Source organism: Pholis gunnellus, assembly GCF_910591455.1.
Source record: "Pholis gunnellus genome assembly, chromosome: 5".
NCBI classification, from domain to species: domain Eukaryota; kingdom Metazoa; phylum Chordata; class Actinopteri; order Perciformes; family Pholidae; genus Pholis; species Pholis gunnellus.
In genome coordinates, this window is record NC_136531.1 from 24,404,702 (window position 1) to 24,417,316 (window position 12,615).

General features: G+C 44.6%; 1 protein-coding gene across 1 annotated transcript; it reads left to right on the plus strand.

The window, feature by feature from the left end:
- Positions 1–421: 421 nt before the first annotated feature.
- On the plus strand, positions 422–11,331 carry ptpn9b (protein tyrosine phosphatase non-receptor type 9b). The gene is made up of 13 exons (XM_079160337.1): positions 422–462; positions 2,586–2,729; positions 3,106–3,195; positions 3,451–3,575; positions 4,426–4,531; positions 4,633–4,743; positions 4,837–5,780; positions 5,932–6,028; positions 7,481–7,550; positions 7,663–7,741; positions 7,839–7,989; positions 8,283–8,490; positions 9,341–11,331. Exons 1-13 carry the CDS (start codon positions 430–432, stop codon positions 9,562–9,564), a joined length of 2,382 nt encoding a protein of 793 aa, XP_079016463.1. The 5' UTR covers positions 422–429; the 3' UTR covers positions 9,565–11,331.
- Positions 11,332–12,615: the final 1,284 nt, after the last annotated feature.

The window sequence follows — 12,615 nt, forward strand, 5'->3', positions numbered from 1 at the left end:
ATGTATGGGCAAATATTTTACAAACTGTCCATGATAAAGTTTTAACTTCGAAAACAGTTTTGTGAGCCGCCAACAGTGTGGATAATATATGGTAAATTTAAATTTGTACTATGTACAAATTTAAGAATAAAGCAGATAGGTAGTAAAGTAGATGAAACATATAGTTTTTTAAAGTATTTAAATACAATAAAGTGTTTGAACTGTATGTGGTCAGTCAATTATTCTGATTCGGTTTATCAATCAAATGGGTACCTATATGGACAAATAGCCTACAGTTTATGAATTGTCAGTAGCAGCATTGATAAACGCAGATTTTATTTTCTTTATGGTCAAATCTGCCTTCATGTGAATGCTTATGGGCAGTCTCGGGGTGTCACGTGACTGAGCGGCTGGTGGGCGCGCCCGCTGCGACGTTGCGGAGGCTTCAAGATGGCGGAAGCCCTGACTACTCAGGAGCAGCTGGTAAGGGTCTCTTTACGGATTTTTTTCCTCATCTCTCCGTCATGTTTAGTGTGTACACGTGTTACCTTCAGTTCTTCTCTTACCGGGGATTTTTTCCGTATGTTTTGTCACGGTGAACGTCCCTCGGAACGACATGGTCTAGTAAACAGCCCTGGCCCGTTCGCACCCTCCCGAGCCGACTGACTCCGGTGTGACTGACAGCAGTTAGCATGTGTGTTAGCATGATGGCGTTTGCTAGCAGTAGTAAGGATCACTTAACCGGCTGTGTGCCACAAACACTCGCTTCCCTGATAACCCAGCTTTACGTAGACCACATAGACATGTTCATGTCGCCAATGTCAAGTAGCGACACCAATGTCCCTATGTTTTGCCCCATACATGTGGCTGCTCGTGTCTTAAACGGTATCGTTAGCCATCCAGCTGCCACATGTAACCTAGCTGCTAGCTAATGCTAATAGCTATTGTTGACTTGCAGGGAATTTCCTCGACAGCTATCTTTCTATGCGTTTAAAGTCGTATTGGTCAAAGTGTGAAGATTATAAACGACCAAACACTGATTAACTTCAGTGTTTATTGTCATTATGTACCATGACACGGTTGAGGCGGACAACGGGAGTGTTTGCTGTGAGCCAACTAGCTGGTTAGCTCGCAGTGCTCTGCCTAACGTTATCAGATGTACGGTCGAGAATTCACAGAAGTGATCCTCCGGTTCCTGACATTGTTGTTGCCATCACTTTCTAGTAAAAGGGGCCGGCCTCGCTTTTATAGCAAACATCAAATGTCGCTTAGTAATTGCGATGACAGCTTCGTTGCATAGCTACTTATTTTATCTCCATGAAGCATTCGCAAGGTTAACTGATCTGTAAGCTTATTTACAGGACACGCTTGTATCTTTGCTGCTCGCCAGATATGCCCGTGTGTCTCTTGGTAGCTGACATCACTTTCCCAGATTTGCTGTTGCAAACCTGTTGATGGTTTAACTCTCTGCTGAAATCAACGACTTGTTGCCTTTGCCTTGGATCAACACGACAAAGGCTAGCAACCATCCCAGTGTTCAGACACTGGTGTGTAGCAAACGTTAGGGTTGTGATTTAAAGGTTACCTTCCCAAAAGTGCCCCAAATCCTGAAAAGTGTATTCCAGCTTTACAAACATGTTTTGGCAACATGTGGTTAAATACCTTTAAATCACACATTACTTTTTAAGTCCAGGTGTTGTGACTGGTTAAATAACCACATATACAGTTGTTTTTGTCTAGAGTCGTTTTTGTGCTGATGACATCATTCCACACATGTTCGTTAGTTTTTCCTCAAAGTGTTACAATGCAGAAGTGTGCCACACTACCTTCAATAAAGACCTTCCTTCTGACCTCATCAAAATAATATATTACCTAATCTATCTATTATGAAATAGAACATTCAGGTAAAAGTAGAGCAGGGGTGCTATTTATTCCCACAGTGAATGACATAGTCTTACGCGTGTCTCTATGTTTACCCGTCATCTAAGAACAGAAATTGATCCTGAGACGAGCTGCATCGGGGTTTGGGCACATCTTCACATCTCTCAAAGAATTCATGGGGAAACCCATGCTTTTGGATTCGTTTTTCACTTAGCATCTTCTTCTGTGTCCCGCAGCAGAGTAGATTTAAAGTTTTGTACGTAGCTGATGAGTTAATCCGATGCACCCATTCATAGACTCTCCTTGTGCTGGTTTCATATTTGGAGGACGGACTCTCACCGTGGTGACAACAAGCCGACTGTTGTCTCCTGGCGTTTTGAGTGCCCTCGCCCTCGGCATCATCCAGGGCCACAGCCTGCCGCTCCCATCTGCATCACACATTTGTTGTAACTTTGGCAGGCAGAGAACTAGAAAGCTGACGGGGATGAGAGGCTCATGCATTTTCTTTGTCTTCCAGTTGGCATACCTGTCTCCTCTCTGTTCTTTTTTGTTGCTATTGCTCTACTCACTCAATTCCCTGCTTTTAAAAAAAAATGTATACAGGTTTCTTCTCCTCTGGTTATCCACATCTAAGCAAATAGCTTTTTTTCTCTATTGTAATGTCCCCTCACACACCCACACCTCATCTTTGTCATTCCGTCTCCTCCGTTCTGTCGTTTGTCCAGGCTGTGGTGGAGTTCCTGGGTGAGGTGCGAAGCAGGGAGCAGCCTCACAGCGCTGGTCTTGTGTCCCAACCCACAGCTGTAAAGTTTCTTATGGCCCGCAAGTTTGACGTCGCCAGAGCCACCAACCTCTTCGAAGCGTACAAGGTACTGTGCTTTGATCCGTGACAAAACGAATATTTGATGAATATTTCTATTATCAACAGAACCCTTCATGTCTTCGTTAGGGCTAAAAGACCTAGTGAAGATATTCAGTTTCTAGTTTTACGACCTGACCTTTTTCCTTGATATTGCAATTTGGGATTTGAATTGTGAAAAATGTCTTCAGGCTTATTTCTTGGCGTAGTATAAACTGGAACTCGTCAATAAAAGCGCTCTTACTGAAAACTGGAAAGCAGCGTGATGCACGTCATCGTTAAAAAGTCAAATCATCAATCATTTTTAGATGCTGTTTTTGTGTATACTGTTTTAAATTGACTGTCCGCTTCCCTCCCCTGTCTCTGTCATCATATACCAAAATCAGAACACAAGAATCAAAGAGGGCATCATCAATATCAACCCTGACGAGGAGCCCCTACGCTCCGAGCTGCTGAGTGGCAAATTTACAGTCCTGGTGAGTGCGGAAGCAATTGTGAGCCACCCTGCAGGATACACAGACAATGACGCACACGCTGGTCATTTTGTACGTCGGTCTGCACGTGTATCCCTGCCTCTGTCTTTTTATGAACGTAGATGGAGTAGAAGATGGCCAGACAATGTTCACGTACATAATCAGAATGTATATTCGCCCTTTCTCACAAATCCAAAAAACGGATGCACAATTGATCAGAGTTTGCATGTATGATGATTTGTTGCATGTCCCCACCAGCCTGGCCGTGATGCAAAGGGAGCCGCTCTAGCGCTCTTCACGGCTCATCTCCATCGGCCAGACGTCACCACCCACAAAGCCGTGCTGCAGGCCATCATCTATCAGCTGGACAAAGCCATAGAGAGGTGATGCCCTAGCGTCATACATACAACTAAGCATTACCGGATCTCTAATGCCGTGTTCACACCAAAAGCAAAGCAAAGTTTACGCCTCGCGCTACTCACATGGCTCATTTTGTTTATTCACATCAGAGGGGGCCTTACCGCCATGTAGAGACCAACAACTTCGTCAACCATGGCAGACATAGACACTATTGCTGCTTTGTACATGTTGTGAAAGTTCCAGATATGTCAGAAAACCAAACCTGGTCCTGTCTGGATTTCATCTGGAGTATTCACTGTTTCTAGCAAGCAACACGTCAGCTGGTTTACTACAGCAGTATCGACCCAAAATAAACAGATTTTACCGGGATTTCATTGCAGTTAACAGATAAAAAGGATGCAGAATTAACTACATAATAATGCTGATTTGTAAAAAGTCTGAATTCATGATTTTCTCGGGTCTGGACGCAAAACTACAGTCAAACAACTTTCAAAATGCTTGTTTTCTGGTTGGAGTTTGGAGTAATCGATGCGCAGCTATGCTTACATTCATCAACACTATTGTTTATACCATAAACAGTCTATGGTTTATACACATGCATTTATACACAGATATGAGGTACTATCGTAGAGCTCTGGGTGCCCACAAACGGCTACAATATTTTTCAGTGACCGCAGGAGGAGAATCTCAACACTGATAGGCTTTCGCAACACAGCGTCATGCTAATTTAGCGCTCAAATGGTGTTTTTTTGTGAACACACCACACGTTTTCTCTCAAATGTATGTTAGAAAATGATATGTATTACTTATGGCATGCTCCTTTTGGCCCCTTCCTCTGCTCTTAATTTGAAAATCTTGTTCATTGCTCAACAGTGCACAAACTCAAAGAGACGGACTCATATTTATCTATGACATGACCAACTCCAGCTATGGCAACTTTGACTACGAGCTCTGCGTCAAGATCCTAAATTTGCTCAAGGTAAATACAAGAAACTGGCTTCTGTCCGCCTCAAGTTTTCGGTGTCAAAAAGGTCTCTCTGAAATACATAACCTTTTTCATCATTTGAATGCATTTCCTAGGGGGCGTTTCCAGCTCGTCTAAAATGTGTCTTCATTGTGTCGTCGCCTCTATGGTTCCGAGCCCCTTTCGCGGTCCTCCGCTTGTTTGTGCGCGAGAAGCTGAGAGAGAGGGTATGTGTGTTTGTTTTCCGTATGAATTTCGTCATGTCGTAATGATGTTTGGTCGCCATTTGAAAAGCGCTTTCTCTCTTCCCCATCTGCCAGGTGTGCACAGTGAAAGCTCACGAGCTGGCCAGTCACATCCCAGTCTCCTCCCTCCCCGAGCACCTGGACGGGACGTCCCAGTACAGCCACGTGGCTTGGATCCAGTCGTGCGTCAACGCACACACAAACACTGTTCCGGGCGACACGCAAGAGCATGACACGCACGACTGCGTGGGAAGCCTGCTGCGCTCCTACAGCTTAGAGTGCAGCAATGCGAGCGCAGGCGCAACACCGCCCCACGCACACATCGGCACGCAGCTGGGCTCCGAGTTAGCCGGGGCTAACTCAAACTGCTTTGATGACAGCAATGCCAACTCGCACAACCACTGCGGTGTGTCTGAGGGCAGGACTCAAGACCTAGGTCAGTACCAAGCGAGCCCGCCGTCTGCTGCCAACAAGCCGCAGGGGAACCACCAACACTGGAACGGCTCAGCGGTGAGTGGGGCCGGTGGCGGCTCGAGCCCCAACGCCAACATGAACGGCCGTGGTCGCCAAGCCCCTCCCCAGTCTGACACGCCCCCCGAGACGCCACTCTCCCAGGTAGGAGACATGGACGCTGTGGACGGGAAGGTAACAGACTCTGCCCGCGGGTCTCAGAGTGACGATGCCGAGGAGGAGGAGAGCGAGGAGAGCGAAGAGGAGGAGGATGAGGAGGAGGAGGAAGAAGAAGAAGAAGAAGAAGAAGAAGGGGTGCCTCCGTTGCCCCAGAAGTCGTTGCCTCGCCCGCCGCACCAGCCGTCCTCCCAGTCCCCGCCCCTGTCTTCGTCGTGGGGCCCCGATGACGAGGACAGCTGCGTGGAGGCATCTATTCACGTGCCGGAGCAGGGGGGCATGACGGTGCACGATCTTGTGGAGTACGTGAAGAGAAAGAAGAAGAAGGGGATTTATCAGGAGTACGAGGAGATCCGGAAGGAGCCACCAGCTGGCACCTTTGACTACTCCAAGTAAGAGATAAAAACTTATTTTTCTTTTCTTCTGTGTGCTTTATTTTCAGTCTCTGTACCAAAGCGAAGGAAATGTACATGACGGATAACACATCAGCTCACTGTTTAACATCGCTCATGTCACCATTCTATTCAATTCTGCCTTTTACAGGAAACTGTCCAATCAGATAAAGAACCGGTACAGTGATGTCCTCTGCCTGGACCAGTCACGGGTGCGACTCTGCCAGCTCTGTGATGACGAGGACGAGGTATTTACCGATTCATCAAACTTTACTGCTCCCTCTCTGATTTTGTTTCTCTAAAAGCTATTACTTTGTTGATGACGGATGATTTTAGGGATGTTTGCCGTTGAATTGTGACTTTGCTGCCAACCTCAGGCCTCTGTTCCACCTTCTCATAAGAAGTTTGTTTCAGTAACAAATCAGAGAATGTAATGTTTTATATTGGATGTAATTAGTGGTGGGCACAGAGCGTATGAGCAAAAGATCAGCGGTAAACATGAATGTTGGAGCGTTTGGGTCTCTTTGCGATGTCTTCGTGCTAATCTGCTGTATCTATGTGCTGGAAGGTGGGATGCTTGTTCGTATCGTATTCAGTGGGTTTTATGTGGTTAACTGGAAAGGCCTGTTTTTTTTTGGCAACCTAGGTCTTATTTTTGTAAAATGAGTACAATGTTATTGTAATAATGGCCAAAAAACTAATAGAATCAAATCAGGTTGTAAAAAGTCCCTCAGTCTGGCTTTAGAGCACATGTTGATGTTGGCAACTAAATTTATCTCAATAACTAAAGAATATTAAGATCGACTGAATCAGCTGTAGATTCATTTTGTGTTATTTGTACTTATTGACTCATTTTTATGTGACTCCAGCTTACTGCAAATAAGTGACTGGTCTAATAAAATAGGCCAATAGGAATGAGCCGTGTAACGGACTGTAGCTGATCAGTGATCCGTACGGCTCCCGTCGCTCATCTCTGAGAATGCTACATTGTGACTGTTCAACAAATCTGCGTTGAAGGAGCAGGAGCGCTAGTAACGTTAGCAGCACCGGAGCTAACCGCTAACTTACGGAGGTTCTGTTGAGTTACATCATGTGTTCATTCTCTATTCAGTGAAAGTGAGTATTGGGCAAAGGTCAATTATAACGTTATCATGATGTGTTCAAATGCAATCTTGTAAAATTTAGTTTTTGGTGAAACCAAGTTGTTTGAAGGCGACGTTTTCTCAGCAATGTAAAATAGATATTAGAGAGAATTATGAGACGTTAAACCTCTGAACACTAACAGCTTATAATACATCAAAACTACTAATGTATCAATAAAAACAATCTTTTATTTTCTAATCATTTTAATTGTCTCTTTATGCAATTGTTGATGCTTTACACTGACTTCAGGGCAGTTGAAATCATTTTTTGGGACAGTGGTGAAAATAAAATTGTCAATGGCTTCGTTAAACCAGCTGCTACAACAAAACGACAACAAACTCTGTATCTGCCGATATCGCTCATCGGCAATTGGTATCGACGGAAGAAAGACGTAATAAGAGCATCTGTAGAAGTTATATATGCTCCTTTTTTCATTGATCCGTGACTGCGATCCGTTGCACCCCTGATAGTAATGTTCGATGTCGTCCTACGGGAGCCAGTAGATACGAGCACCAACCACCGAGTCTCACCCCTTTTTTCTGCTGTGTGTTTTGCAGACATCAGATTACATCAACGCCAGTTTCATGGACGGGTACAAGAGGAGCAACGCCTACATTGCAACTCAGGGTGAGCAACTGTTGACAAAAAAACTACGGCCCCAGTGTTTATTGTCGTCATATAGTCCTCCATGCAATAATCACTTTTTTCTGCTCTAAGCCCACTCTCTTGTGTCCTTCAGGTCCTTTGCCAAAAACGTTTGGTGACTTCTGGCGCATGGTGTGGGAACAGATGGTACTCATCATTGTCATGACCACCAGGTGAGACTCTTTTTACGTCCGAGTCACTTCAGTGTCAGAAGTGGTAGCCGGAGTGACAACAGTTCCTCAAAACGCCGTGTGGTTCTGTGCGTCTCAGGGTGGTGGAGCGCGGCAGAGTCAAGTGTGGTCAGTACTGGCCTCTGGAGGAGGGCCGGACCGAGCAGCACGGATACTTCCTGGTTAGGAACACGCACATCCAGGCGTTCCAGGACTTCAAGCTCTCCCATCTTGAACTTTACAACACACAGGTAAGTCACACCAACTGCAGTAGGACTTTAAATAAAATCTGTGTTAATTTGAGGTAGTGAAATAGCCTTAAAAAGTATCTTTATTGGCTCCAGAGGATTTAAACATTTGAATAAAAGAGAACTCCGGGTTGTTGGGTGGCTTTGTCAGATGAATCTATTCAGTTTTTACCCACCAATTCCATGTCATTAAAGAATATGACTTGGCGTGGATATTGTCCCACATGCCGCTACATGAGAAAGAGTCTGATATCTTGCTTTTCTTTCTTCCGTGAACCTCTGTGACTTTTCCTCAGTCTGGAGAGAGACGGGAGGTGTGCCACTACCTCTACGTCAGCTGGCCAGACTTCGGCGTGCCCAAATGTGCTTCTGCCATGTTGGACTTCCGTGAGCACGTGCTTCAGAGGAGGGAGGCTGCAGTCCAGAGCCTGGGCTCCAGTTGGACGGGGCCTCCAGGGGGCCCCCCCTTGGTTGTGCACTGCAGTGCCGGCATTGGCCGCACAGGTAAACAAAAATGTACCACTGTGAGGTCGAGATATACTGTTGTGTTTATGCAAAGACCTTGTTACTGTGAGTTATGTGACTGTGTTGGCATACAGTGTTGCTGTATAACAAGAAACACATATAGTAGGGCTGGGTATCTTTCAGTTTGTGTACAGATACAAAACATTTCTTCCTGCATGTTTATGTTCAAAAAGTCTGTTGTCTAAAGACCAAAAGTTGTACAAAAACTTCTAAAACTGGTCAAATAATGAGCCAGTTTTCTGTCATCTTTTTTTCATTGTCAGAACCATAAAAGTCTAGGTTTGATACCCAGCCTTCAACATATTCTTAATAACAATACAAACCTAGTCTGCAAAATGAGGTCCTACCAGGTCCTCGAGTTCTATTTTTTCTGGTGTTGTCTGTATTGTCTTTTTGTGGCTTCCTGCCAGAGACAGCCGTGGCTGGAGGCATTATGTCTTCGGGTTGTCTGTCTGTTCCATTATTGTGAGAATATCTCAGGTTTGCATCGAGGGAAGTTCCTCAAATTTAGCACAAACGTCCACCTGGACACAAGCATGAATTCTTTAGAATTTGGTGGTCAGAAGTCACTTTGACCTCACAGAACAGGTTTATGGCCATAACTCAAGATTCATATTCTTATGGTGACAATATCACACAAAGCTCTAAAATGATGAAGTGAAGACATTTTAGCCAGACATGGGTGTAAACTGTAACATGACGAGGATGGTGTTGATGATGGTTGGCAGAGGCATACAACTGTGAGGCGGTAATTGTAGCGTATCACCTGCTTTAGTACGAGTTACTTCTTCTTGTTTAACCTTTCTGTCCACCTATGCTCCCCGACCAGGCACGTTCTGCACCCTGGACATCTGCCTGTCCCGGCTGGAGGACATCGCCACGGTCGATGTCCGTCAGACGGTGCGGCGCATGCGCACGCAGCGGGCGTTCAGCATCCAGACCTGGGACCAGTACTACTTCTGCTACACGGCGGTCATCGAGTACGCCCAGCGCCACGGGAAACTGAGCCCAGTGCAGTGGTCCGACTCCGACCTAGAGACTGACAGCGAGTGAGGGACACGCGGAGGGAGAGAGAGAGAAGCGGAACGGGATGGCCGACCTGAGCCGAAGTCATAGGAAGGAAAAGAGTGAGGAAGGATGACTCTCCTGCCATAAGAGAGGAGAGACAAAAGGATGGAGAAGTTTGTTTTGGCTCTTGAAGTGATGATACAGACTCCCACGGTTGCTCCTCCTTCACGTGAACAGATCCACGGAGGAGGCGAAGAGCCGGAGGGGGAAATAAAACAGACCTACAGGGAGACTGCGTGTTGCGTCAATGTTTGAGCAAGCTGTCCTGCCAATTTCCAAGCCCCTTTTTATTTAGCAAACTACAGGGGGGGACTTGGCCTGCCCTGAACCTGTCTTGTTGACAAGAGTCGTACGAGTTGTAGCATTTTTATATTGACTTGCACATGAGGAATGACAAACTTGAACTTTACCCCTCGAAGCCCTCCAAACACTTTTATTTTCAATTTCTTGTTGCTTTTTGACCCTCAACACATCTGTGATCGCAGATCATGTGATTGGTGTGAAAAGGTTCAAACTTGAAAACTTTTTAGATTTTTTTTTTTTTAGAGGAAATGGTTGTTTGTGAGCAAATGGTCATACATGACGGTAGATCAGCATGAGCCATTTAGTCCATTTCTGTTTTTTTCTTTCCCCTTTTTTCTTTCCCTCGTCTTTTTTTTTTTTTTTCTATGGTGCATTTTCTACGTGTTTCATATCTGTGCATATGTAGACTAACTTTTCAAAGCCAAAGTCCTCACCCTGAATGCTTGGATGTACTCCTGACTGAGATATTATAGACTGAAGCTAATGTATATTCTTGTAACATACATTATTGTGCATAATAACAACCTCTGAGAGAAGAGCAAAAAGAAGAAGAAGCCTTGTTTAATATAATTGACTTAAGCGTGAGAGGAAATATCTATGTAGCGAGCCAGGCTAAGACAAAATACAAAAAGGAGTTCTGGTATTAAAACTGATATCGTATTGCAAATCGGTGTGATTTGTCAGGTTTAACATCATCTTTACTGTTGGAGCGTTCTGATTGGACGATCCCAAGTAATTTGGCCTTAACTTGATTCACTGCCTCGTCGTTCTCAGACCTAAACCATACCTGAAACTGTAAACTTTTATTTTCCCCTTCCTTCTTTTTCGACTCGTATTCCCTTGATACTACAACATTACATTAGTCATTTAGCAGACGCTTTTATCCAAAGCGACTTACAATAAGTGTATTCAAGAGAACTACTAGTCACCAGAAGTCATAAGTGCATCTCCGTTTACAACCGTTGATTTGATTCTTGAGGCATATTCTGCCTCAGATAATTGTGCCTTCAAGTTCTCCTCAGCTTAACGTCTCGTTGGTATAGTAATAACACCCAAACGAGTGCACTCGAGTAGCACACGTTGACTGTGTGTCACGCAGGACCACCCACATTTTGCCTATAGTCCTGCACGTAGCGAGCTACTTCCGAATACCCTGGAAGTAGCTCGTTATCTGGGACCGAGCTCTGGTTCCAGACTTGGTTATTCTTTTATCATTTGACCTCAGGGGTTAATTCTAGTGTTTGTTTGTTTGCCTAGTGTCAAAAGATCCGTTTCTGGGTTTGCCTCTGGTAAATTATCATTTAAGTAAAACAAACTATATCGACTTTATTTTCTATTTTTTACTGTATTGTATCCTACTATATTTAAGTCTTTGTAAAGCTTCTACAATATCGAAATCCGTGAATGTTGGTACGACGCGACGGAGAAAAACAAAGTCATAGCATTTGATAAGCTGAACAAATCAGATGTGGGGGGGGGGGGGGGGTATATATTTTTTTTGTTTTTCACAATGAGATTTTAGTGCAAAGTGTCACTTGCCATTGTATTTTCAGAACTGACTTGTATAAATGGTGATTGTTCAATTCTAGGACAATGTGGGGTGGGGTGGGTGGGGGGGGGGGGTTAGGGGCGGTAATCTAACGAGTATGTTTTTCAAGACAGTTTATTGTTAAACACAGTAACGTTTACTTCTTGTACTGTCTGGTACCCGATGCCAAGGACAAAGCAAAAACAGCTATCAAGAGTAAAAAGCAAAAAATACAAGTGGCTGCCATTTCTGTTCACAAAACCCCAGCTCAGTGTCTATTAGTAAAAACAATTATAAATATATATCTAGAATGGGTTAAGGTTTATGAGCATGGAAAACGAGCCTTGAATGTTTTTTTGGGGGGGTAGCGGTGTCCGAGCAATTTAGTCGAGACACACGTGGATATTGTTGGTGAATGTGCACCCTCCATCCCTCCATCCCTCGATGCCAAAGGCCCGGGCTCACCCTGAACACTTGTTCTCCCGTCACACACCCGCAGCAGCCTAACCAGCACGGACCTACCTGCAGCCTTGCATCTCCGGACACAAGAGACCTCGGGGACGTTACTACAGATTATGTATAGACACGAAAGGGGAGAGTCTCGGTCTCCCTCCTCCCCCCCACTCCCCCATTCTACTTTTCACTTGTACGAGAAACAGAGAATGCAAATGTGCATTGTGTTCATTTAATGTTCCTTTCTGTGTGTTTTTTTAAGTTCTCGTGATTGAATTCAGGCCTTTGTGTCGGCCCGGCTGTCCCATTAAAGCAACAGTATTACTATCATGAATGCGTGACGGAGCTGATGTGACCTCTTCTTGACCGGGTGCTGTGGTGCAGCATGAAGCGACATGTTTTCCAACCTAGTCTTCACTTTCCATTCAGTTGCTTTTTTTGTGGTGTTGGTTGCTAATTGCTTTACAAAACAAGATATTACACACCGAACATCTGATGAGATGACTAAATATAAAGCATCGTTATAGATCATATCACCCAAAGATCCACCTCAACCAACCAAAATGGTGAAATGCTCCTCAGACTGTACACAAATCCTCTGCAGGGTTTACTTTTACTCTGATTATTTTCTGGGTGGGGAATTTCTGCTTTTACTCGAGTGAAGGAGTCTTCAAATACTGAGCAACGTTTCCTCAGAGCGGCTACAAAAATGCAACTGCCTCGATAAAGATGTCCTTGATGCGACAATGTAT

Excerpts from the sequence above, each read along its gene's own strand:
- ptpn9b (XM_079160337.1), top strand. The coding sequence starts at position 430 with ATGGCGGAAGCCCTGACTACTCAGGAGCAGCTG. Across the intron at positions 3,196-3,450 it reads GTGGCAAATTTACAGTCCTG|CCTGGCCGTGATGCAAAGGG; the intron begins GTGAGTGCGGAA and ends TGTCCCCACCAG. Across the intron at positions 7,990-8,282 it reads TTGAACTTTACAACACACAG|TCTGGAGAGAGACGGGAGGT; the intron begins GTAAGTCACACC and ends ACTTTTCCTCAG.